Source organism: Zonotrichia albicollis, chromosome 4 (assembly GCF_047830755.1).
Source record: "Zonotrichia albicollis isolate bZonAlb1 chromosome 4, bZonAlb1.hap1, whole genome shotgun sequence".
NCBI lineage: Eukaryota > Metazoa > Chordata > Aves > Passeriformes > Passerellidae > Zonotrichia > Zonotrichia albicollis.
Window position 1 is genome coordinate 19,350,391 of NC_133822.1, and position 27,924 is coordinate 19,378,314.

Below are 27,924 nucleotides of genomic sequence, written 5' to 3' on the forward strand. Positions count from 1 at the left end.
TTCTTGGGTTTGGAGGAGATAATCCATGAGCAGGAACCAGCTCCTTTGGGGCTTTTTCTTTAGGGTGGTGTCCCATGTCCCAGGCAGATCCCAAAGAGGCCAAAGCCTTCTTCTCTCCATTCCAGTGTTGTGATCCTTGGTTTTGTCCTCCTGAACTCACCGTCTCATGGTCACTGCAGATCTTCACATCCTCAGAGAATCCTCCCATGTTTTTAAGGCTTGGGTCCAGCAGAGTGCCTTGTGGATTGTTCCTCAGCTGTCTTGTGTTCCAGAGCTTGTTATCTGTGTTCCCCAGGAGTCTCCTGGATCACTGTGGTGTCCCACTGGCAGATTCTGGGGTTATAAAAATGCAGATGTTAGAATGGTAGGTGCTGCTGCCTATTTCTTGTCCCCAAGCAACCTCTCCTGGTGAAAAGCAAGCTGAGCTAACATTCAGGCAATGCAGTCAAACCTCCACTCAACACTCACTGCAGCTGGCTCAGCAATAGAGGCAAGAAAGGCTCTTGTGCAAAGTTTTGTTCCAACAGGGTCTTGTGCAGCTGAAGGGGAACCTGGGGAGAAAGAGGAGGAACCACATGGAGCAGGCAGCTTAAGGAGGGGAAGGGATGTGTATTTGTTTTGGTTGAGGGCAAATTTGGGAGAGAACAGCCAGTGGCTTAGGGTGACTGTCTGATTTAGCTACAGCCTGAGTAGCTGGGGTGTTGGCTGCAGCCTGAGGGAGTGAGGCAGCTGCTGATTTATCTCCCTGCCCCTCTGCCTCTATCTGCCACCCCCAAACTTTAAAGGTGCAAAACAACACGCAACTGGGGATAAAAGCATCATATAGTTAACTTGGGACGGGGTAGGAGGCAGAGCTAAGGGCTGGGCAGAAGGGACAGGGACTGACCTCCAGAGAAAGGGGGGCAGCCACCAGGGATGCTAAGCCAGTGAGGGGACAAGGAAAGGAGAAACTGGGGGAAGTTGTGGCAAAGAAGTCCATGGGGGAGTCTATTTTTCCCTCCAAGAGGGCTAACTCTGTGGTGAGTAGTTACTGCTCCTTCCAGGGCCAAAGGCTTGGGAATTGGCCAAGAAAGATGAATTCATGGGATGCTACAGGGTTGGACACGTTCCTTGTGAGGAATCACATGAGGCTCCCTCCTGTTGTCTGGAGAAGGTCTCACCTGCCCTCATCCATCTGGAGACTCTCTGGCACAGCAGTTCCCACTTTGCTGGCCCTGCCTGCTAATCCTGACCCCCAAATCCTTCACTGATCCCCCAGCCCAGGACAGAGCTCCACACATTCCAGCTCCTCCCTTGCCTGCCCTGTCATCACCTTGCTGGCCTTTCTTTCCAGAAGAGTGCATTTATGATCCTGGAAAAGGTGTTCTTCTGCAGGAGGCTGGAAACAGGTCTTGGAGGTAGGTGGTTTTTATGGCCAGAGTACTAGAAAATGTATGTTTTCTTACAAAACTAATATATGACTTACATCCTGTTAAACACTATCTTCTAAGAAAATATTTAGGTTGGTTTTAGGTGCAGACATAGAGGAGACAGAATGTTAATAACAAAAAAAAAAAAAATAGGTGTGAAAAAAAAGCTTATGTGCTGTACCTGCAAACAAATTTATAAATGAGATTCCAGGAAATTTCATGGGTCACAGCAGGGTTTAAAATTATGGAATATGGAAAAAAAGGGGGAATTTCAGAAAAGACACTTCAACAGATAGCAGTGCATCTTTTTGCTGAAGTGCTAAAGGTATTTATGGATATGGCAACAATCCCTTGCTCACCTCTTTTTCAAGTGAGTGCCAGATACCTCACGTTTATTTATTCACCTTTAATTTTTTTTAATGTTACTCTCTGTACTCTTCTTTCAGACACTCATTTTTGTTCAAAGTCTTTATTTATTAATAATTTCAGAGTTGTTTACATTTTGGCCTGTTTCCCCTCTGCCTTCATTGCCCCCCTCTCCCCTTCCAGTTTTGATGTCTTATTTCCTCTAAATTATTTTTCCATTCCTGAGGAAAAATAACTTTTTATTTGTATTACAGAAAGATTCTGCTCTTTTACCTTATGTTTTCCTTTTAAACTTCAATTCTTTTATTAATCGTTTTATTGTCTTGTTTCAGGATTATTAATTAGAAGAGTGGATGTAAGACTAAGCATTTTAATTTTGTTTTAAAAATCTACCTCGCTTATGCTGTTGCACTGTCATTTAACAACTTTGAGATGCCCAACTTGCCTTATAATCTGATATTCAGTCATAGAACATGACAAGCATTTTTTTACACTTATGTGCCTCCTTTGCCTCCCTGATTTTAAAAGCATTCAAAAAAATGTGCTTAAATAATGTGCATTTTCTTAGTGTGCAAGTAGGTGCTAGCAAAACAGTTTTATTTTTAAACCAAGTTTTGTGTCCTGATGCTCTGTATGTGTCCTGATCTGTTTTTTGCCAATGCATCTTGGATTTGAGTGCATTTACTGATTTATGTTCAGTGTGTTAAAGTCTGTGACAGCTGCTGCACATCTTCATTTGCACATTCACAGTGAGTGCATTCAGAGGGATTCATCTTTTACTTCTCCTACTTGATATGGAAATTCTATTTAAGAAAGTTTTGAAATGCCCAGATATATTTAGCACTGGTTGGTTGGAGTTCTTTACCACCAGTCTTGTCTCATCAAGATTTTCAGATCAAGATTTTTCTTTTGTGGGTAGGAGTAGTATCTGGTTGGATTTTTGAGGGAATAATGAAAATGTGCAAAATTGATCTAAAAAGAAACCTGTGTAGACAGGAACTTGAGTAGCTGTATTGCTAAGACAATACTTAAGGCCAGTTATTTTTTACATGAATAAAATTTAATAAAGATGGAAAAAATTTAAAGATGCAGCAGTTTAAAATATTAGTTATTTGTTGAGCCTTTGCCTACATATTAACATTAATAAACTATGAATGACTGCAAAATGCAGCTTAATGCATTTATTGTTAAATTACCCTGCTACACCTTTAAATTTACTTTTTCAATCTCTATTAAATTTTATTCATCTATAGTATACACTTGGTGTTGAAACACAGTTTACTTGTGTTTCTAAACCCAATTGAAATGTATAATTTGCCATGTATTAAGCATGGCAAATTACATTTATTTGTATAAATGTGTTCTAATCTAACTAATTCACACACTGGAAGTTACAGCCAATAAACTCATATGATTTACATATCAAAGTTGAATTTATTCATCCCTTCTAAGTTCTCTTGGAAACTTCCTTATTAATTATGGCTATATATTTTTTTTATTTGAGTGAACTGCCAGAATGTTAATATGTAGGCAAAGTGTCAACAAATAACTACTATTTTAGACTACTACTAAAGGTGTGTATCAGGTCACTTCTGTGTAACTCCTCATATTGAGAAATCAGTTCCAGAGATAAAGTATTGGTTACTTTATTGGTGCTGCTCTTAAATAAATAAATAAAATTTTAATGCTGAGACTTGTATAAGGTTTTTTCCTCACTAAAGACTCACAAGGTCCAGAAGGGCATGTGACATTTAAAATAATCATGTACTTAAACTACTGAGAACTTTTTTACTATTCTTGGCAAAACTTTTATCACTGAAAGAAAGCTGATATTAATGAAAACCAGAACATCTGTTCTTAAACCTGGAGGAATATTGAGATAAAACAGATTTTCCCAGCTCTATGTAACTCCTTAAAAATAAACCTACCTTACTTGAAGGTATTTTTAAACACAATGCAGTGTTTTGGTTTTGGATATGCATTACAAATTAAACCTTTCTCAGGCACATAATTGGTTAGGATGATGAACATTAATTTCCAGAAGAGAATACCATAATGACAAAATGAAATTATGAAAATGAAGGTCTGAATAATGCTTAAAAAATAATCTAAGACATTGCGATTAAGGACTGAGAAAAATTCTGAATTTCTTCAGTTATTATAATTTTTAAAATATATTTTAAGAATAATTTCAGCCAGTAAGTCTGTGCTTAATGTACTTCATGTTTATGTAGGGAGAACGTAAAGTTTCTGTGCTAGGTTTTCAAAGGGCTGAGTTTGTCTGGCTTTTGAGATAAGTAGGAAGTGAGTGTGTCGTTGAAAAGCAAATTTCCATTGACTTGCTAGGCAGAGTATTTGCAATAAGTCTTGATAACTTCAGGGAAGCTCAGAAGGAAAACACCTATTGAGCTCATAAGAGTGGAGAATGTAAAATGTCCTGAAGCTCCCTTACATTCAAACTTTATAACTGAAAAGGTAATTTTTATGCTTGAAGAGGCTTCTTGTTAGTGATAAGCAGAACAGGAGATCCATTTCCATCTTTTTGAGCTAAAACCCAATTCCACACAGTGTGTGATGCCTGCTTTTTTGAAAATACTTAGTGAAATACTTTTGTGAAGTAATTTGTTTAAAAGAGTAAATAAAGAAAAAAAACCAAACAAAACAAACTGAGAAGGGTCAGTAGAGGGAACAATTCTGGGGTTTCTTATGGAGTGTGATAACATCTGGGCCTTGGGAGTTCCATTACCTGTACAGAATTCCCAGTGGGAGAACAGCTGTGTTCAGCTGGGCTTGTTGGGGAGTTCCCTGAGTCCCTGGGACTTGGACTCACTGCTTATAAAGACACATTTCGACTCTGTGTCACTCCAACACGTTCAGTGGTGGTTTAAGATAGATTTGTCTTAGATATCCCACGCTGTTGTTTTCTATAAATGTGGTGACAGTTGTCAGCTGAGGAAAATTATTCAGGGCTTTATGGAATTCAGCCAGAAATGCAGTGGACATCTCCCATGCCAGAAGAAAGGGGATATTGTAGCTAACAAAGGCTACAGGAATAGTTTTAAAAGATCTCATATGTCGCATAATATTTTTGTTAGAGAGTTCTCTCATGAATGGGGGTCTAGTGGCACTTGCCATCCTGTTTATATCAAATTTGTCTGTCTTTGCTTTCACATTTTTTTAAGAAATGATTACTTCTTAAATAAAAATAGCAACTCTTTGAAGCATGTTGCAACTCTTGTGACAATATTTTATCAAGTTTAAGCACAGTCCTATTCTGTCACCACCAATTAAATTACCTTCTCCTGTAACAATCACTGACATGGCTGATGAATCTTCCATTGCACAACGAAACACAGTAGTATTTTTTAAAGAAGAATAAAGTGTTTATTCATTTTTATGATATTTTGTATTTTTAACTGCTGCTGCACTGCTTTACATTTTTAAGTGAGGCCTTCAGTGCTTTAAATACCTTTACATATGCTTAATAAATCTGCATACATCCAGTTGAGAAGTCTATATTACAGCAGGATTTGCTTTCCCTTTTTGCAAACACTTTTAGCCAAGAGCCTTACTGTAAGCAATGTTTGTGCCCCTCTGAAGAGGGGAGCTGCTCAGAACAAGAACGTGTCTTAATCATGATTTTTCTCATCTGGGTAAGCCAATTTGTGGGAGGTCTGACGTAGTGTAAAATACCAAGAAGTCTCAAACCAAGCTAAAACACAGCTCAAGATTTCTATCAAATTCAGTCCTAATGCTACAGCCTTTTTGAAATGTATTTACATTTTAATTTCTCATGTACAACAGAGGAAGAGTGAGCTTGTTTTTGCCTCTTTGCCAGTTGGCTTGGCGAAAGGAACTGAGGGACTTTGAAAGGGGCAGCGTTTTTATGGTCTGGGTTTGTAGAGTTAGAGGAAACAATATTTGTGTCCAAATTAGAATCCCTCTGCTTCTCCCTTTCATTCTTTCAGCAACAACAGAGCTCTTACTGGGGAGGGAAAGTTTTGGCTGCTGTGGGATGTTTGGTGGGGTTTTTTGGTTTTTGGGGTTTTTTTTAGAGGGGGAAAGGGGGAGATTGCCTTTTCGTTCTCAACTGCAGCATATTGAATAGATTAAAGAGGGAGCTGTGGAATTACTGTAATTCAAAATAAAAAATTCAAATATGAGAATCATGGTTTTAACATCGTTGGAGGGAAAGACAGAGTGAGGGGTGGAAGAAAGTAAGGGGTGTTCTAGAAACAGGGAAAAGGCAAAAAAGAAAAGATCTGGAGAGTGAACGACTGTCAGATACAGTAATGGAAAGGTTAGTCCCTGGTTCATATTTATGCACTTATCAAAGAATATTTCTTTCAATAAACTTTCAATTTATTTCTTTCAACAAAAAATTGAAAGTGATGATATTGTGTTAATATCATCAAGATGAAGAAGTAAATGGGATGTATAAAAATGTTGAGTTATATTACTTTTATACTATATTTCAAAAAGCACAGATATATGTCTATTTTTGTTAATTTCACTGTACCTTTAGAATTCTGAATATCTGTATGAAACCATTTGCTTTTTGTGGTCAGTAGTAATACATATTAAAATAGAGTCGTTGACATAGTCAATGATCTGTAATTTTAAAATTTAATAAGTCTGTGTTTTTTAAAACACAGTTTAATTTAAAAAAAAACCAACCAAAGATCAATTAAAACCCAACATAGCTTTTAGTTACCTCTAGGAAACTTAATGTGGTGTCAATCACTGCTGACTTTTTCCGAATGTTCCATTTTATGTTTTCTGGCTTAACTTAGAAAAAAAATAGATTTTGTACTTTGGTTCATTGATTTTAGTGAAACTGCTTTGCTTTGAGGAAGAGATTAGGTTAAATTTATCTTTTTTATTAAGACTTTGATTAGATTTACCACCTACCCAACATCCTCAAACATAACTTTTCTCCTCTGACGTAACTGGTTTTGCGGTTAGTTCAGTACCATCAGTGTTTCACAGTAATTAAAATAGAGACAGTAATAAATGTATGCTATAGTTTTCACCTGGGGTTGGTTGCTCTTTAGATGCCCAGGTTTATATCTAGTCTCCAGAATATAAGGGGGTTTTGGGAGATATCAGGGTGATGTTTGTTTGTTTGTTACAAATCCTGTAGAATTGGAACTTCATTATGTCAGGCCATTTGATGATGTCAGGATGTTGTCATCATCTTTGCTAATCAAGCCGAATTCTTTAACACATTCTTGAGAATTAAATACTGTCATCTTGATTTGTCCATGTTATTTGTTGCTTGTAAAAGAGCTAAGCAAGGCTTTCTTTCTCCTCCCACGTGTGAATTTGGCATCTATTTGTAAGTGGGGGTTTAGCCACCTCAGAGGTGGGAGGTGGTGAAAGAAATAACCCAAAACAGGCTCTCATGCTTCAACCAGCACAACAATTGGCTGGATTCTGGGGACTCATGCCAAATGTACACACACAAATGCACGGTGAATAGGAAGCAAGCAGAACCTGAGCTTCACCAGCTCAGCAAAAAGGAATGGGAATGAAGAGGTGTCGTTTGTGAAAACGAGCAGCTTCAGCCCACAGAGCTCAGGAGTGATGAGAGAGAGTTGGCTGTGAGAGAGTTCTGCATCCACTCAGAGGCTGGAGGAAGATGCTGGTTGTTGGAAAGAGACAGGAAGGATGATGGATGGATGGATCCAGGCACACCAGCCTCTTTGGGAATATCATGGTGTAGGTGCTCTTGGCAGCCATTTCCAGACACACGAACAAGGTGATTGGAAATGGCCAACATGGATTTACCAAAAGACAAATTATGCCTGATTGCCTTCTGTGGTGAAACTCCAAGATTTTGGATGAGATTTACACTGACTGAGTCTGGAGAAGAGAAGGCTTAGAGGAATCCCAATAGCAGACAGTCAATACCTACAAAGTTGTCAGAAAAATGGAGCTAGGCACGTTCTGCAGAGGTGTGTAGCAGGACATTGTGATAGATTGAAGCATGGGAAGATGCAGCTTGTTATAAGGAAAAAGGTATTTTATGATGAAGATAAGTATTAGGATGTCTTAGCCAGTGATGTTGTGAAATCCCCATCTTCAGAGTTTTTCAAGATCTCACTGGACAGGGATCTGAACAATCTGGTTTGAATTCAGTGTTAATCTTGCTTTCAGCAGGAGGTTAAGCTAGTTGACCTCCAGAGGTTCCTTCCAACCTGAATGATGGTGTGATTTTGTGATTTAATACTTTGGTCACAAACTGAGAAAAATAAATAGCCCACTCCCAGTCACTAAAGTTATAAGTCCAGTCCAGGGGATATTCCCCAGGCTGAATTATTTGGAATATTTTACTCCAATCTGGCCTACCTCATTGCCAATTAAGGGCAGGGTCAGGAATGCCTGAACCAAAAATCTGATTAATGCAGTATTTGAAATGGTAAACTAGTCAAAATATCAGTTACTGTAAACTTAAATAATTGTTGTATGGAATATAACATTTTTGGTGGTTTTCAGTGTATCTGCCATGTAAGAATAGGAGCTTGTACTATGAAACCTATCCCTGTTCAGTGTGAGGTTTTACAGGAAGCAAAATAGAGTTGTTCAGCTGCATTAAAAGTTCCCTGAGATACACTGGAAGTGTAAAGGACTTCTTATAAAAATCTGTGTATCTGTGATTTAGATACCTCTTTCTAGTCTGTGGGAGATGCTTTCTTCCAGCTGGAATTTTTCTGAGGTTAGGCAAAAATCCCTTTCTTGCAGAATTCATAGCAGTATCTTAAAATAAGTGAGCAGTAGTTAATTTTTCTCTTTTCTTTATGTACTTCTTTGTTTTCTCTGGTAAAAGTGTAAGTTCTATCTCTTTGGATTTTTTCCCCCCTTCATGCTTAGACTATTTATGACTTTTTCAGGAAGTACAACAAATAACCAACAAGTCAATCTTGAAGTTTACAGCTTGATAGCAGTTCTCTGATGGAGGAAAATTTTGAGAGTTCAGTTGCAGATGATGTTTGTGTTCTGGTTTGGACAATATGGTCTGACTGATGAGCATCTGATTTTATTTCATATCCCTCTTTTCTCTGAAACAACGTGGTCAAGAGAAGCTTTTCATGCAGATCTTCAGCTAAGAAGGAATTTAAAAGGCTGTATTGGCATCTTCAATGTCTGTATTTCTTGGTATTTACTTTATCCCAAACTCTTTGATTTGATGCTCAATTTCCCAAGCTGATGGTTATTTTATTTATTTTGATCTAAATTCTTGTCAATTTTCTTATGTAACAAATACAGCAAATTGATGCAAAAATGGATACTTGTGTCTCTGGTTGTCCAGTGAATTCTCTGAGTTTTGTTCAACCTGCACATCGTCACTTGTCTTCTGGAAAGCAACAAACAAAAATGTGTTTGTAGCCCAGAATAAGCATGGCATCAATTTGTGTTGAGGCTGCTTTGCTTGTACTTTGATGGGAAAATAGCTGTTGATCAGCTAGTTTTCATATAGTATGTCTGCTTTGGAATGCTTTTAGTGTTCCAAAATATATTTACAAATGAGAAAAGGAGTTAAGATTGAAAGAAGAGTTAAGTAAATCACCATTGTTTGCTCCCAGAATTTTAATTAAAGAGGCAGACAAAGAAAATAGTTCACATACTGAAAATGAAAAGGAGATTCAAATGTAAAGATGTAACTTTCTGTTGATCTTGTCCTAAGTATGATTGTTTATGTTATAATGAAACTTATTTTCTATACTTCAAAAACAAGGAAGAAAACAATTAGGTTTTTTATTATATTGGAAAAATTTCAAAGATATGGTGATCTTACAGCTCGACATAAAATTAATTATTTACATATAATGATGCTATGAGTTCTTTTTTATGTCTTCTGGAAGTAAATCTTGGAAAGTTTTTACTCATGCTGAAGTGAAATTTAATTCTGCATGCTTTTGAAGCTACTTGACTGACTGTCAAGTTTCTTTGTAGATGTCTTGAGTTTTTAAACATCCATGAAAAGACTGAAGGTATCCTATAGGAATGTGCTGTGAACATCATTATGTGTTATGAATGGTACAACTCTATGAAAATTCAATATACATTCTTTCAATTAGTTATATTTCTAAAGCATATTTTAGTTACTTCTCAAAGGTTAACAGAGCTGCAGATGGAACTGTTACCAATTTTTGGTGCATAAGGTATCTCTAGTTAAAGTTTTGTTGATAGAAATTGTGGGTTTGATTACTATTAGTTTTGACATTTGACATTTCATATATTTGAAACTGGTAATAAAATATTGTATCCAGAATAAATATTGGAAAACAGCATGTGCAGTGTAATTGTACAGCACAACAGCATGTGCAGAGCTGTATGCAGTGGTTCCTTTGGAAGGGCTCACCTGTGATAAATATGCAGCACTGCACTGATGTTTGCTTTGTAAGATCTTTTTTAGTGCTTTCTGTGGAAATGTTTTGAGAAAAACAAGTGTAGTTTTTTCATACATATCTATATGTATCATGAAGTGTACTACAGTCAAGAAATAGGGATATATCATAATCAGTAATTAATTTTAATTTTTCAATTATAATTAAATTATAATATTGTAATACAGTAAATAAATACTGATAGATTTTTAAATACATACACTATGTAAAGTTGTGTTGGGTGTTAGTACTGGCTTCAGTACCAGTAGCCATTAATGACAGCTGGCAACCCTTTCCAAATTAATACTTTATTCTTTATGGACAATGGTGGAATTTCATTTGATCTGAACACTGATGCTTTTGAGACAAGAGACATAAAAATATCCTAATGAAGCTGAGAACTCCTTTTATGCTCACTGTGTTGTTTAATGGAAATATTATCTTCTTGTTCTCCCATTCACTCCTCCTTCCTTGCTTCCTCTTGCTGTCCTGTCCCACCATTTAGATTATGTGGGGCAGTAGGAAAGTGTCCAGGACATAAATTGCCCTGGCACATTTGTAGCTTCATTCCAAAGAGCTATCTGTGTAATATTTTAAGAACCTCAAGGCAGCCATGGAAGGCTTCCTGAGCCTTCTGTGTAGGTGCTATTTACCATATCAGGCAGTTTTGGGAGTAAAATGTGCTTTCATACTCACAACACTTTAGCTTCAGCACTTCTTTTTATTGTTTAGTGTCCTCTTCAGTGGAGAGTCTCTGTATGCACATCCTGTAGGGAAGGAGAAAGAGCAGATATAAACTATAATTGTTCTTCACAAAATATTAATGTCTTACATGTGACGGGGAGGAGATCCTTGTTATACCCCCCAAATACTCAGAGAGTGGTGTGAGAACTGTAATTCTGTTTCAGTGTGGGGCATGTGCAGGCTCTTCCATACTATTTCCTTTGCATAGTTTTTCACATTTAATCAGTCACAATATTCCCAGCAGGCTGCTCTGTTCACACTCACTCAACTCTGGCTCAACTCATTTCTAACTCAGCAGGAAATGTCCTCACCACCACGATGTTAGGCACTTGCTGGTGAAAGTTTATTTGCTACCTCACTTCATTTTTCACCTCAGAGTCTTCCATTGTTATGCTTCAGGTACAAATTATGTTTACTTGTATGAAATAAATCAGTGTCTCCTTGTTTCCTGTGGTGAGCTTAAGGCTGTGTGTAATTTGGGGGTTTTGGTTATCTTGGGATATCTGAAATCTTTCTCTCCTCCCTGTATTTTTCCTTATCTTTAGGTTCTTAGCTGTATCTTTCACTAGGATGTTGATGATAGAACCAATGTGGAAATACTTGCTTTGCTACAGACTTGGAGATGCTCCTGTGTCTTCTGTAGAGCTCACATTCTCATTTCACCTGAGCAGAAATAGTGACCAACCTCTATTTTATACACAATAGCACACTCTAGTGTGTATATTAATTAGCCATTATGGACTGATTCTCATCATGTCTACCTCAGTTTCTCATTGGTTTTCATCATGTTTACCTCAGTTTCTCCTTAGCATTCAGTATTAATATTATTTTTTTCTCTGCACTTGGGTAAATTGAAGGAAATGTTTTTTCTTCAAATAAGAATTTAACAGAATCATTATGATGCTAAATGTTAAAATCAAAGATGATTTAAAGCAATTACTTCTTGCCATATAAGCTGATACAAGAACAGACCCTGAAGCAAAGAACAGGGAGAGAGGGAATGTTTTTGATCTTCTTACTAATAAGTGATTGGAAAAAGTGGTGCTGCTCATTGATAAGGGGGAAATGCTGGTTAAAATCCAATGAGGTGTTGTTCATATTGCAGCCTTAGCAAACTATTAGGTAAAGGAAAAATGCTAGAATGTTTCTCTCCAGGTTCCTTTTACATAACTATGCTGAAAATAATGGTGAACAATGTAGCTTCTTTTGAAAAATCTACTTAGGATTTCTTTTGCAAGAAGACTTTCGCTGAAATCTTAAGAATAAAACAAATTATAAAAGAGGAGCCATATAATAAATAGGAAAAAATGTGCATTTCTAAGGAAACTCAATCTGATACTACTTTATCTCAACATTTTTATTGGTCAAGGCAGTAAATAACATTTACTACGAAGGTGATTTGGAAGTCCTGCCATCCGCAGGTATACTAAAAAACAAAGTTCTGGAAAAAAGCCAAAAAAATTGAAGAACCATTTAGAACCATCTGTGTTCTATAAAGTAAAATTAAGAAATAAAAATAAGTTTAATAGTGGGACCTACTTATAGATATATACATATATAGATATATACATATATATTCATATACATTATATATATAATATCTAAAGGATCAATCTCTGTGCATTTCTTCATGAAAGATATCAAACCATGAAAATAACTGGTATTTATTCATTTATTCTCCTGAATTAAAATTGTTATGTCATGTGCTTAATATTTTCTGTATTTTTATACAGGAAAAGCATAAGCAGGAATTAGAAGACATGAGAAAAGCTGGACATGAAGCCTTAACTATTATTGTTGAAGAATTCAAGGTACATGAGCTGCCAAGCTAACACAATTTCCAAATGGTGTTATTGTAGTAATGAAGAGGATGAGTGCCTGCAGTGCACAATTATTAGTATTTCTTGTGCTGATTGCTTGACTTCTCTCATTGTCTTTTCTGTTGCTTTCAATTTAGATTGTTTGGTCTGAAATTTTGCATGACCTGTTTTCCCAGCCTGCACTTTGGAAAACTTCAGATAGGGTTGGTTAGCCATTTTCAGTAAGGAAGCTTAAAACCAGAACAAACCCCAAATTCTCAGGCAGTTGTGGTAAACTTTGGGTTGGATTGTTTATCACAAATCCACGTTTTGGACCTCTTCAGTCTCCAGAGCTGCACTCGCAGGCAAGCAGCATCACAGAGCAGTTCAGCAGGTTTTTGTCCACACAGCACTGAGGGAGGGAGTTATGGATGAAATAAAGCTGAATCTGTAGTTCTTCTTTCATGCTGCTTTGGATCCTGTCAACTTTTAAAATGAAAGAACTGGATGTTGCCATGGAGCATAAATCTGTGTCATTTGTGCTGTTATGGAAACTGTTGGGTAAGAAACTCACAAAGGACAAAAACTGAATCAAGTCAGGAGGAGAAGGTAAAGCAAAGAATTCTAATTGGACTTAAAAATGATAATAGGAAACAGAAACTGAGGCTGGTTTTGAAAATGAAAGGGGAACTTAAGACCTGGTAGGCAACTGTGAGCTGAGAACACAAATCTGACAATATAGTTAGTGGAGGGGAATTTCAGATTTTAACTGTTTGGTAGCAATAAATTGTAACCAAAGAATGATCTGGCATGGAGGGCAGGAAGATGTAGTGGTGGGCTTGGCAGTGCTGGGTTAGGGGTTGACTTGATGATTTTAGCAATCATTTCCAATATTCATGATTTTGTGATAATAAAGCCTTTTAATAATCTTGCTAGTAACTGTTACTAGTGTTCTAACTAATATTGATGTTGGCTCGCTGTGGAAATATATTTTTCTCCATCAATATGACTTATAGTAATTTCATTCTGAACCTATCCAGAAAAATGGTTAAAAACTTTCCATCCCTGAGAAAACTTAAACATGGCCACTGGTGGTGTCCCACTTCTCCAGTGGGAGAATTTTGCTCCTCTTCCCTTAATTCTTTGAGGACCCCTTTGCCTTAGAAATTCTCAAAAGGGAATTTTATTTGGACCGTGCACTTTTGGATGTGCCACTGAACATCTTCAATGGCAGCAATTTTAGTTTGTGTTGTGTTCTAGATACTTGTAAAATGTCTATCTGTTCCTGTGTGGACTTACATTTGAAAAAGCTTGTGAGCTTTTGGTAATTGCTGCCCTTACATTTCCTTCTTTTTAGTTCTGAAAATATAGGTAAATTGTGAAATCCAACAATTTTATGCTGTTGAATGAAAGTTTTGAATGTTTTTGAGGTGTAATTTTTCACCATTTTAATGGATTTGTGTCAACTAAAGGAGAGCTCTGCATGGGTTATATTTGCCCTTTAAAGGAATAATTTCTTCCTGTGTAGTTGGGTAAAGGAATACATTTATGAGCCATAATATTTTTTGAGAGCTGTTTTACCAGTCAACAGCAGCTGGGTAGATCTGACACGCCCTCTGAAAAATAAGATTTATGTTTATCAGTTTCAGTGATTTGGCACAAAATAGTAGGGAATTAATTGAATCCTGTGTCTCTAAACAATGTTTATATTTAGTGTGTTATTTCTCATAGAATGTTTATATTCAAGTTACATAAAGTCACTCTTTAATACCATGGAATCATGACATGAATATGCCTCATACAAGCCTTCCTGTTGCCTCCTGTGGTTGGTTGAACACTCTGATGAGAAATATTATCAGATATGCCAAGCTCTGAGTAAATTACTGCAATCAGCCCTGTCTGCAAACATGAGGTGACTTATTCATCAGGGTTTTTAAAAAAATCCAAGCATTTTTGGGTTCGTTTTTTAATACCTTTCTTGTAATCCTTTGCCACATACTTTAAGTAAAAAAGTAACACTGTATCATCAGTGGAGATAAAATCTGTTCTGTAGTTTTGTTTGAGAAAATTATCTCATGGATTCTTTTAAAATGTTAATTCATTGTTAATATTTCAATATGAAACAGGGCTAAGACTTATTTTTTTCTTAGGTAAGCGAGTCAAATGTGGTTTTGTAATTATAAAAGTCATATCTAATGTTCTTGGGGCTTTATAATTGCTCAGATCCTTAGGAGTTGATTCTATTTTTCAGATATGGTGACAATTAGATAACCAAATAAGGGTTCCTAATGCAGCATTTTTTAGGAATGTAAATGAAATCTGATTAGTCATTTTAGTGAAAGACAGAATAGTGAGATTCATTAACTCTTTTAATTTACTCATGATTAGCCAGACTTAATTTTGTGCTGAAATATGGCTTCTTTAGAAGTTAGACTGTGTTACTCTAATACATATTGTTTATATGCAGAAGTAATTTCCATTTTCAGTAGGTTTTTCTAAGTGCTATCTAATTAATCCCCAAGTTACCTTGAGTGTGGAAATTCACCAAAAGAAGTCTATGGGTCATTTAAAAAGACGTGGGAAGGAAGATCTTGTTTGTGATGAAAACAAGTTTATTTTGCATTCCTGGGGATTTAGTAAAGGGACTTGATGAGGGTTATTCCAATCAGGGGATTGCTCAGGCCCTAATTAGGTTGTGTTGCAGTCAGGAGTGTTGGAATTCTGACTAATCCACTCTGAAACCAATTCAATTATAATTCTGTGGTGTTGCTCCAAGCAGAGCCACAGCACAACTTAAAACGCCCAACATTGTTGGGTTGTTTAAGGATAGCTTGTGAAAAATATCAGCAGTTCATCCTTAGCCCCAGGAAATAATCCCCAGAATGCCTCAAACCCCAAATCCTCAGGTATTGAAACCTTGAGTGGAACAACAGTGGAAGAAAGTTGACTGAGTTGTCTTTTCTGTGTTCCTGGCACAGGTAAGTGTTATTGTTGGTGGATTTGTGAATGTGCCTTCCTTTTGGTTTACAAAGGAAAAGAGAGTTGCCATTTTGGTAACCAGAAAAACAGTGTTTTCTTTCATTCAGAGTGAAGTCAACCCCTTCCAGATGTGCTGCTGCAGACCTCTGTTGTGTTTGATGTATCTTCTTGTACTTCCAAATGGCTTACAATTCCTTCTAGTCCCTTTCCTGTATTTTGGGGATTTATTTGTTGTGGAAGGGACAGTATTTCTCCACATGGATCTTTCACTAGTGTGGTGTCCCTGGGCAGACCAGATACTCAAGTTTGAGGACAAACCCCCTCAATTCCTACTCCTGACTGGTCCTTAATATGGCATCAGTGCTGAAAATGCAGCTTACACAAGATGCCAAATATTTAATGACCTGTTTTGAATGACCTGGATATACCAAAACCCTTAGAATTAAATTCAGTTATCTTTGGAATGTTCAGTTGTTGAATGTGTTTGGAAATCCATTAATAGAGACCATTAGATGCTTTGTAGCACAAACCCTCAAAAGCTTTGGCCATTGTTAAGCATCTCACATTCTAATCTTCCTTACAACACATAAACCATCCACAACACGGTCACGAAATTTGTATTAAAAACCACAGGAAAGCAAATTAAAAATTAACTCAGTGCTCTATGTAGGCCAAGTTTCCCCTTCTCATGTTTACCTAATTTTGTTTAATTTCTGTCTTCCATGTCATTGTTGTTTTAAACTTTTATCCCTGGTAATTAACCACGGTAAAGAAAAGTAAATGTAGATCTTGGAAGTTTTGCTTGTGGGATCACATCACATCTGAAGATATTTACCACAAGCAACATAAGAATTTCTCCTGTGCTTGTTTAGTCAAGCTTTTGTTCTGAAATTGTCACAGTTCTGTAAATAGATGAGTTAATAGTTTTAATCAGTTTTATTTCTCATCCTATAAAGTATCCTCTAATGTAAGCTTTAAAGAATATAGGGTTACAGGCAGGTGTATTTATTTTGATGGGTTTTATTTCCTTAGATTATTTAATGCAATTAATAGTGTTCTAAAAGAAAATCTGCATGAATCAGATGTGTGTTCCCTTTATAGGAATGAACTTAAAGGCACAAAGTTCTTCCGAGCCCTTGCTGCAGTAAGAGTTTTGTCCACCAGTTTTCAGTTTAAGGTGATGAGATTTTTTCAGATTTTCAGAATGTAAGAACAGACAGATTTTCAAAGCATGGAGTATGTGGGGGCCATCAGATTTTCTTTCAAAAATATTTGTGCCAATAATACACCCCTGAACTGAAAGGTTACCCTCTAATAAACAAAGGAAATTTTAAAGGATTTCATTACAAAAGAAGTTAATCTAGAATCAGGATATCTTTTTTTAGACATAGTTTATCCCTAGTGAGGGAAAGCTCTGAAATGTGGCCAGTTCTCAGCTCTTTTAAACATCAGCTTAGCTTATTAAGTTTCCAAGTTGACATCCTGGCTCAGAAAGGCCTGACACATGAATAAAAGGACAAATCCAAAATTGTTGCAAGGGTTTGTATTTCACTTCCAAACTTCTCTGCTTGTTCATGTGCAAGTCACACTAGAATTCAAGTGAGCCTAGAATATAAAACAACATTGTTTTTTCTCATGGAGAGTATTTTCTCATTTTTCTCTGGTGGCTGGAAAAGGAGAGATTCTTTGGGATTTTACAGTATAAGAGTACTTCTGTACAACAGTGATGCTACCATGGAAGTCTCTCTACAGAATTCCAATAAAAGCAAGGCGCAATGCAGTCTCAAACTTTGAGAGATCTGGTTATCAAAAATATCTTATCATTGATTAAATGACATTTACATTTTGAAAGAAATTATAAAAATTGTAAGGAATCTCTCCCTCCCCTTCTAGTAAGGATGAATTTTGTAAGTGCTTCTAACTATAGAATAATAAATAGAATGTTAAATATTATAAAAATTGGAAGAGTGAGTTTGCAGTTTGTGTGTGGTAGGAGTCTGTGGGAACATTGTTTTGTGGAAAATAAATCCTTTGCCCACACATACCATTAAAACTGAGCTATAGATAAATCCAGCATGGTATTCAAACTGTAAGTTGTTGATCCTTACTGGTATGAATTCAACCACAAGCAGTTGAATATGGTTGTGGATACTCAACAAATATCCACAAATATTCAACAAATAAAAAATTAAATTTTTTATATCACTTCAAAAAATACTTTTTCTAAAATAGTTTTATTCGTATCATCTCTGTCAGCTAATGGCTGGATTAAAACCCAACTAGTCAAATACTACATTTTATTGAGTTAAGGCATCTTTTCCACGGGTTAGGAAAGAATTTACATTGTGTCCTCTGCTCTGTTTTATCGTTCAGCAATTGGTTAATTGCATTTCACCCTTAAATTAAGTAGCAGCAATTTATTAAATGGTGGAGACAGGATGCTGAATTAGATTAATCATTGTCTAATGCTATAAAGCATAAAAAATTCCAAAGTACTATTGCTGTATTTAATGCAATTCGCATGTTTGAAGCAGTGTGGTAACTTCTCATTAGTAACTTTTATTTTTAAAGATGACTTGTTTTGGTCATCCTGACTCAGCAATTTTGAAGTACTGAATTCCATTTAGCTAGTTAAACAAGCCAATGATGCTTGAGCAGGATATTCTTTTGGGTTATCTGTGGCTTTTAAGGAATATTCTAAAACATAACCCAGCAATTTGTGCACCATTATTTGTATTTCATACTGATGTTACATATGATGATGTTACACAATGCTATGTATCTGTATGTGGGAAGCCTGTGTTTTGCATGCATCAGAATTGCTTTTAATTTTTTTTTTTTTTTTCAAAAGAGATAGGAGAGGATAATAACCTCTGCTTTGTTTTTCCTGTTGCCTTTATTCTACCTAGCTTTTTCCTGTAGTAAAAAGAGTTGAAAGAAAGGGGTTTGGTAATTTGTTACTCTTGGGGAATTTGGGAAGAATTGGGATAATGGTCCTATTTTGGCTATTTAATTCAAGAGGGTTTCTCATAAATTCTAGCTTCTGGCCTTACAATAAATTCTGTCTGGGCAAGTAGCTGTGGTTTTACTATTGCCAGTGGAATGAACACATTATGCACTAGGGCTGTGCAAGTAGGTTTGTATTAAAAATAGGCAGGGGTGTCCACTTTTAGCAAAACTGTAGTTGCTGCACTTTTGCCTTTTTAAGTATGAGGAGAAATTTTAGAGATAATCTGGTGCTCAGTGCATAACACACTGTAGAAATACAGGATGAATTGTTGTGATCATTTGTGATTTTAAGCTTTTCTTCTCGTATTGGGCACAGCGCAGTTTTTCAGTCCCTGGTGTGTGTGCAGGAATGCTGTTCTCCAGGATTCCCAGTGCACAGGTAGTGTGCTGTCAGTTCCAGGACTAAATACTCTGACCAGGGGTCATGGATCTTATGATGATATTTGAATTTACTTTCAGCTCAAGGTCTTCTAAAATTATTTCAATGTATGAAACTTAAAGCTAAGGTTAGTTCTTTATCTGAGCTCAAACAAGGGATTCAGACTAATTTACTTAGTTCACCTCATTTAATTTAAGAATGTTTTGTTCAGTCATTTAGATGTGTGAGGATGTTTATAATGGTTTGAGGAAATAATGTTTTGTTCTTTGATTTTTATAATGCATCACATATCAAACTGAAATGAAGGCTCTATAGAGAACTTAAGGATTTCACTCTATTTGTTCTGTCAGAAGCCACCATGGTATTTTGGTTATTGAAGGAAAAGCAGTATCAATTCTCTGACAGTGTTTTTGGGTTAGTAGAGGGATCAGAAAGTGGAGAAGAAGCCAAGGTTGGATGGGGCTCTGGGCCAGCTGGTCTGGTGGAAGGTGCCCCTACCTATAGCAGGGAGTTGTAGCTACATGACCTTTAAAGTCCCTTCCAACCCTTAAAATCCTTTGATCCTGTGATTCTGTGATGATCCTTGCCCATCAGTGTCTGGGAAGTTCATTGCACAATACATAGAAGGAAAAATTAATTAACAGGAGCACTCATATTGAAATCCTACCCTTGAGTTCATACAATAGGTGCCTTAGGCTTTATTCTGCTGTAACCTCACTTGAAATTATTCCAGTAAAAGGAGACTGTTTCAAGAATGCCAGCTTGGTGTTAGGTCATTGGCTGTAGGTTTATGGAATGTCAGCCCAGCAGCATAATTATTAACTCCTCCTTAACTAATTAAGGGTGTTTTAGCAGTGATAAGAGTATTTGCCCAGGATAGCAATTAATCAAAAGACTTTTGATGTCATTGTTGTTGTAACTATAAGATTAGAGATACTGATCATCAAGCAGCCAAATGTGTTTTTCAGTTTAGCAAATGAGCTAATTGGTAAATGTTTTTTAAAAAATATTATTATTTTTTTTTAAATTATGATTTAAAATCAAAAATATTGATTAGTAGTTGATTATCTTGAAATTTGGCAGAGATTTGGATGGGTATCACACATCTATGCTGTATTTCCCATTGAGAAACCTGTAGTACTGTGCTACATAGAGAGATTTTTCTCTCTTTCTCCTCAGTTGGCCAACTAGTGGAACAGTCAGATACAGCATCAACCCTGTGGTACTATTTAAACTGTGTTAATAGTGAGCATGACAGAAAAGGAAGGGTTTTGTTTCTAAATGTGGAATTTTATGTATTTTCCAAAGAAAAATAGTAATAATAGGTTAATTTAAAAAATTTAACAGCTTCCACATACCATCTAATGAATAATATTTATTTCATTGAAAACTGGAAGGTCTTTATATCATTTAATAGGATTTTAGCAGTTGCCAGTGAAGGCTGCACAGCAAAGTGCATAAGGTGACTCAACCCTTGGCATGAGCAAGATCTGTCTGAGAAATGCCATGGCAGCCTGATGACCATTCTGTGACTGTGTTCTCTAATAACAGAATTATTTTGTTTTCTTTTGTACTGGTTACATGAAACATTCCTTGCTACAATAATTTAGGCAAAAAAATAACCCAAACCCCAAGGTCCAGGCTTAATTTTTGCCACTGATATGTGGCTATTCTAATTCAGGCAGAGTATAAAGATTCATGTACACAGGTTACGCTTCTTTGAGAGTTCAGTTTTTCTGAGTGCTCAAATTTCTATGAATGAAAGAATTTCATTTAGTAAGAAATAAATTGGCTTTTTTGAAAGTAAACTTACAATTTCCTAAATACCTTGCAAACACCAGTAAATGTATTCTTATACTTTTATTTAGCACAAATTTTAACCTTTTTAATCACTGAGCTTGTGCTGAGAACTGCTACCATGGTACAGCATTACTGAAGAACAGCGATTTTGGCATAAGAGGATAGTTAGTGAAAAAATTGGGAAGGTAATTGAAAAACTGTCAGAAGATTTTATCCTTTTTATACATTCTTGAGGTTTTTTTTAAAGTATTCAAAATTTTATTTGATGTGTGTGTTATGTTCCATGAAGTAAATGTATCTCTAAAATAAAGACTGTTTGAAAGATGGGGATCTTTTTCTTTGTCTGCATTTGGGCCAAAGGTCTGTTTTCTGTAAAAGTCATGTCTGTTTTAACTTACCCAGTCATTTTGACTATTTCAGTATATTGATTACTAGTCAAGAATAGTTTGGTACACTGTGTATAAATAGCCTGATGAATATTTGGAAAGTGGCCAGAAGGCTTTATACTACCAGGGAAAAAGGCTTGAATCACATGAGCCAGGTAAATGTTTAGCTGCCATCATTGTTTAGGGAAACCTGAGTGTAATTCTCCAAATGATAATTTGGTTTCTTCATGTATTTTTGTTGGTATTTCTGCATTGAGATGCTGGAGGTTTTGCAGGGCTGAGTTGCGCGCGTGTGAGTTGAGGCGTTTGCACAAACACACGCTCGCACACTCACAGCTCCTGCTCCCATCAGCTGCCTGTTACTGCCTTGGTGCTTTGACTTTCCACACTTCGGCTTCCACTGCCTCACATTCAAGTGTGAACATCCTGGGGGGGCATTCTTTCATGTTTTATGTTGCTCAGAATTTCCATCTGCTTTTACTTGACTTGTGGTTGTGAAGATCATGCTTGGCCCATGGGATCTTACACAGTGCCGAGAGGATGTGGAGTTTTGTCAGCCAGGGAAATATGTCTGGCTTTTTCTTTTTTTTCTTTTTTTTTTTTTTTTTTTTTTTTTTCTTCAGCAGCTTTCATATGCTCCTCTTCTTGTGTGGTCCCACTAAACTGAGTATATTTAACAGAAATACTCTCCCTCTCTCTATCTTCTGTGTGCTGCTGTCTTTTAGGCAGACTGTATAAGAAATCTGAGATACAAAAAATGTTAGTCATAACTGAAAACAAGGTAGTGTTACACAGAAAGGTACTTTAATCATTGCACATTCCAAATTTGTAACAGCATTCCACATTCTGGTTGTAGATAAGTCTTTGTGGATCTTCAGTTACCAATAAACATCCCAGTTATATCTTTGCTGAGTATTTTGTGCCCTTTTTTTGCAGGCACTGCTACAATCTACAGTTCAGCAGCAAGAAGCAGCTATTGAAAAGCAGTATATATTAGCCATTGAAAAACATTCTCACAAATGTCAGGAACTACTTGATGCTCAGGTATGGATGTGCACGTGCAAGAATTTCCACGATTTTATTTTAGTGTCAATTCTTTCCTGTTTGAAAAAAATATTAACACATATGATCCCCCCAAAAAATGATCCATCTCTTACCTTGTTTCCTCAGCATGCGGCTAACAAAAAAAGTATGTAAAAATGCTGTATAAATAGAGACTCTTCATCTGTTGGGATCAAAAATGTTCTTTAACACTGGAGCCTGCTTGGAACAGATTCAAGTAGAGTGTATAGCACTGAGAAAAAGTCTCAGAGCAACTTAATACTTCTTAACAGCTGCCATTTTATGTGGTCTTGGAAAAACCATTCAATTATTTTTCATTTATGTAGATAAATGAAGGATTTGATTGTGTGGGATTTGCATGAATTTTTGGGCCAAATTTTGAGATGGTTCTTAGATGGTCGACGAAAACATGTGTTGTCCTCACCTACTTTTATTTCATGGAAATCTTACCTAAAAATAAAAAGCTTTGAGGAGTTATATAATATCCAGAAATATATATATATATATATATATATATATATATATATATATATATATATATATATATATATATATATATATATGCCTAAATTGGCTCATTCAGGATGACTTGAGTAAATGCACACTGCACAGCAAGTCTTTGAGATCAGAGCAATTAGAGATGAGTCTCTGAACAGTGTCAACCTGATTTGTTATCAATAAGATCTTGGTTTGACTGAAGTGCAGCTCTAGAATCAAAATAATAATGACCATGAGCATGGAAGTCTAAAACCAAGAAGTTAATTTGTTTGTAGCTCCCTGGAGTCATTTATATTGCAACTAAGTTACATTTTGAGTACTGTTAGCAACAATTCTGCAAAAAATACCAAAGATTACTTTTTAAAACTGTTCTTGCAGTATCTTAGTCCTAAATACATCAAAAGTCCCCTTGAAGGACTCCACCATTTCCAGAAGTGTTTTATGACCATTTGACTTTTCTAATCATATCAATTAACACCTAGTTCAAATGTGTATTAAATACATAAGCATCTGTGTCAACAGTAAGAAGGAAAGATGTCATTGTGTGGGGAAACTGATTGTATAACGAGTGAGGTTATTGCACAGAATTGCAGTTATTTAATACTTGCTTTAAAACTCTAAGAACAAGTAAAATGAATTTTTTAAAAAAAAATGTTTTGTGTTTTTGAAATGAACACATTGTTTGCTAACTTGATACCACTTTCTGAATGTTAAAAAGGAATGAACCTCATGAAATGCAGAAATTTCACAGGAAGATTTTTTGAGATTGTTCTTACAGACTGACCAATGACTTGCACCTGTGATCAGTGAGATTTGCATCAAAACCCCAAAAATGGGACAAAAGTGTGGAAACATGCTGAAGAGGTTCATATTTACCTGGGGAGAGCCCAACAATGTAAAAAACTGTTCTTGGTCATAGGATAGGGAGGGGTTATGACAAAACACAGTGTTGAGTTCACCTCATGCCTTTAACACCCCTTTGGATCCCAGAAAAAGTGTAAATTTTGTTCACTAATTTCCAAGTCATTTCTCATTCAATACAATTGAGGTTTTGCACTTCTCAGTGTAATGTAACACTGGGATTTTGAAGCCTAATCAAATAGACTAGTGTGGGTGCTTGTGGTTGAGCTATCAGGTTTAATTAAATATGATTTATAGTGGCAGATTTTATTCACTCATAAAACTTTGTTGAAAGATCTGAGAAATGGGTGGTATGTTTTTTTTTATTCTTTTTGAACACATCTATTCTTAAATATATGTTTTCATGTTTATTTTCACACTTCCTTTTCTTCAAATGATTTTATGTGCTAACAGTTGAGTTTGATGAAATTACTGCTGATATTTGTACACAGATTTCATTACTGTTTTATGTTATGGGATTGCATAACCAACTTTACATGGTGATCTGGGAGTGTTTGTATCACTGTAAAGAATTTCTTTGGTGCAGCAGTAATCGCACAGTACAAGTATACACTCAATACAAAAATAGCTTTCTTTTTCTGTTCCCTTCTAATATTTGTTCCCTTACAAGCAGCATTTTGCCTTTAAAGTTTTAAGCTTGTGTAAAACTATCAAACCACATAGTTTTTTGTGCTCATTTGCCATTCCTTTTAAATTTTCTGCTGTTTTATTTATTCCTAGTTCCACACAAACAAGATTATCTCATGATAACTCCTTTGTCATGGCTTCTACTTACTCTTGTTTCCCCCCTAAATTCCCATGCCCCTCCCTCACAAAAGTCTCTTTGAGATGGAGGAAAGGCTGGTTTTCTCTGTTTGTCTTTTAACTTTCTGATATAGTTTGTTGAAGTTTCTGATTTTGAGGTTTAATTATATTAGGTGGAGGTGCAGGTTAAAATCCTGTCCGGAGAGGTGCTGTCCTGCTGATAATATTCAGTGTACAAGGTTGTGTTTTCCAGGATGGGGAAAGAAGTGAACGACCTCATTGCATTGTCCTATCCCAGTTTCCAGCTGGAAAAATACCTGCAGCTGATATTTGATTATTATGTGTCAGGCTTGTCAGCAAACTGGCTCTCTGTAGGAAGCATCCTGGGTGATGATCTATGCTATGCTTGTCAGTTTTACTTTTTTAGAGTTTGAAAATATCAGAAAATACTATGTCAGTTCTTTACATGTTGGAAAATCACAAATTCCATCCTTGTCTTTTTCTGAGACACAAACCTTTGATGCCTTCTGAAAATGAGCATCAGCTGTGATCTTGTGGTTTTACTCATGTGCTGTGTGAAAATACATGGTGAAAAACATAATCAACAAATTTCTGAATAGGTTTTTTCTTTAATAATCAGAAATTTGTCATACTATTCAATCAAAGCAGATGGTGTTAAAATGTGTCTATAGCAAGGTACATTTTTTTCTTCTTCTTAAAACAGTCAATGATCTGTGTATCAAAATAAAATCTTAAATACCTACAGCATCTATTTTTCATGATGATTTTATGTGTCTGAAACATGTCTCACACTTGTAAATGCAGCAGCATTTAAAACAACTAGAGTTACCCCCATGTCTTTAATACTTTTTCCACTCTATCATGATGTTTGTATGGCTGTCATTTGTATGATAAATAGTAGCTCAAAATCTCTTGCATGAAATCTTTTGTCTCTTTGAGACTCACTTAGAGAAGTATTGGTTTATCTTCAATATGGAAACAACTGCTGAAAAGTCAGAATAAAAATTCCATTGGCTGGAGCTCATCTTTTAAAGTTTATGATGCTTTCAAAAGCAGCCTGTGGACAAGCAAGAAACTGGTGTGGCAATAGCCAGAAACTGATGGAATGTGATAGGTATCTTATCTTCTCTATATTTGGATGATTCATTTTGATGTGCTTTGCATAACTTTTTTGTGAAAAGTACCACTATGTCTCCCAACAACTCCTAGAATGTAGAATGTAGGGAGTACTTTTCTTTTACAGCAATTGTTTGTATGCCAGGGAAAATGTTTGCTTTCACAGGTGATATAATTTTCTTTGATTCCAAATAATTGCTTTTATAACTTCTCAAAATGTGCCTCATGCTTCTCTAATAATGCTTATTTTATGAACTTTGATTATGTTTTTCTTCTCTTGAAAGAGGCTCTGTGTTTTTCCTATCTGATGGTAGTAATTGTGAATTTTTTTTTAATGCCTGATCTTGCAGGGGCCATGTGCAAACTAGATTCTGAGAGTCTTGTGAATATTTGCATTTTTAGGAGACATTGGCCAAATTTTTGCAGTGAGAGTAGTAATGCTAAAGACTTGCAGACTGAAAATACCAACACTGCGGTGGGCATAACCTTTCTAGTTCAATAATTCCAACTATGATAGGTCTGGAAATTATTTAGAGTATTTACCATGTCCCCTTCTTTGAGCATTTCCTCTCAATTCCCAGAAAGCTTGTCATTTGCTGTAGAAATATTTGTTTATTCATTCCCTTCAAAACCAAGTACTTCCAATCAGTCCTTCCTGTTACATTTTCATGTAATTCACCTTCACATAATTCACCTAGCTGTGTGTTTTCAGGTCTGCTGCTCTTTTGCCAAGAGTGAAGTTATACTTTCTCAGAACTTAAAGGAGCAAAAAACAAGGATTGATTAAAATGCTATGGCAAATTTGAGAAATGTATTCCTGAATTCCAGATCCCTCCTTGATTTCCATGTATATTGAGAGAATAAAAATGAAAAGAGCAAGAATCAGCTTTTCCTGTGCTGGGATGGCATTTTGTTTGTTCCCTTGCTTGTTTTTTCCTAATTCTGAATTTTTTTCAGGATTTATCCTGCTTGAGAAGGGAAGTGGGACCAGATGACCCACTGTGCTCCCTTCCAGCTTGACCCATTCTGAGATTCTGTCCTTCCATGAAAAAACCTGGTAACAGGCAGAACTGTTTGGTAGCTTTTTTTTTAAATATAAACCCTTACCAGAATTTACTAACCCAATTTTAATATACCCACTCTCACATGCCGTTTGAAAGGTTGATTTTGCAGTCCCTTTGCACTGTTAATTCTTCCAGGATACTTTTAGTCTCCCCACCAAAAATCTTATTTGTAAATTATATTTTCTTCCTTTATATTTTCCTTTATATATAATATTTATTCCAAAATATTCAATAATGAAAGACAGCAAAACAGAAAAAACTCTTTTTTTTTTCAGCTACAGCTGACAGAAAAATAACTGAGGAGAAAAATCATTCTGTATTGCTAAGCTGTTCAGAGTATCGACAAGAGTTGAGGGTGCAAATTCCTAACAAGTAGTAGTTTGAAGATAACAAGTTATATAAGCAAAAGAGAGGGAGAAGAAAATCACTCTTAAGAGCTACTTTCAAGTGCCACTTGACAAATTCGAGTTTTTTCTGTTTTGCTGTCTTTCATTATTGAATATTTCGCTGTTTACATTGGTCATGTTTTAGGAGTTCTTTTCATTTATTTCTTCCTGATAAATGGATCAATTTGTGGAGAACTCATATGGGAAATGAATTAGATCAAAAAATAGAAGAAGTCATTGATACTTTTTTATTATTGTCACATTTTTATGAAGTTGCTTATTTCTGTATCCCCAGGAGTTTGAAGTGTGTTGGGTTTTTAATGATCTCTATTACTACGTATGCTTTCCAAGAAAAGTATTTTCATTATTAGATGTCTTCATATATCTTCCTTGTTATTTATAGAAACAACAAAGTACTTATGCAGCAAAATGTTTTAAACCTAATTTCATCCTCTGATGTGGCTCAAATGATAGAGTTTGTGCACTCACTGTGTGCTGCTGAGCGGAACCCTAAGTAGAAGCCTATCTTAGTTATTTTATTACTGCTATTACACTTTTTCTTTATATTTACATTGTTTTAGCTTTTCTCACGTAATGATGTTTTGCTGTTTCCTGAGCTGTCTCTTGGAAAAGCTCTGCTGCTTTAGGAGACACTTGGACCTCAAACTGGCGCAAAGATACAGCTCAACCATGCAGTCAGTAATAAGTTATAATTTGAGGAAGTGGAAATATGTACCAGATGTTGGAATTCTGCAGACAGATTTTCCACCTTGCACTGCCAAACATTTGAGATGCCACAGATAGTGAGGACAGGGTAAGAAACCATTTAAAATTACCAGTCCTTGTCATTT

The 27,924-nt window shown here is 35.9% G+C and overlaps 1 protein-coding gene across 5 annotated transcripts in view; it reads left to right on the plus strand.

Moving 5' to 3' along the window:
* The window catches only part of CCDC91 (coiled-coil domain containing 91), a 119,491-nt gene that overhangs the window by 38,602 nt on the left and 52,965 nt on the right, over window positions 1-27,924 (plus strand). For all 5 annotated transcript variants that reach the window (XM_074539010.1, XM_005482717.4, XM_026790839.2 and 2 more), the window contains exons 7-8: window positions 12,643-12,720; window positions 22,198-22,305. In XM_074539010.1, the coding sequence (XP_074395111.1) occupies window positions 12,643-12,720; window positions 22,198-22,305 (186 nt within the window). The remainder of the gene's footprint in view (window positions 1-12,642; window positions 12,721-22,197; window positions 22,306-27,924) is intronic.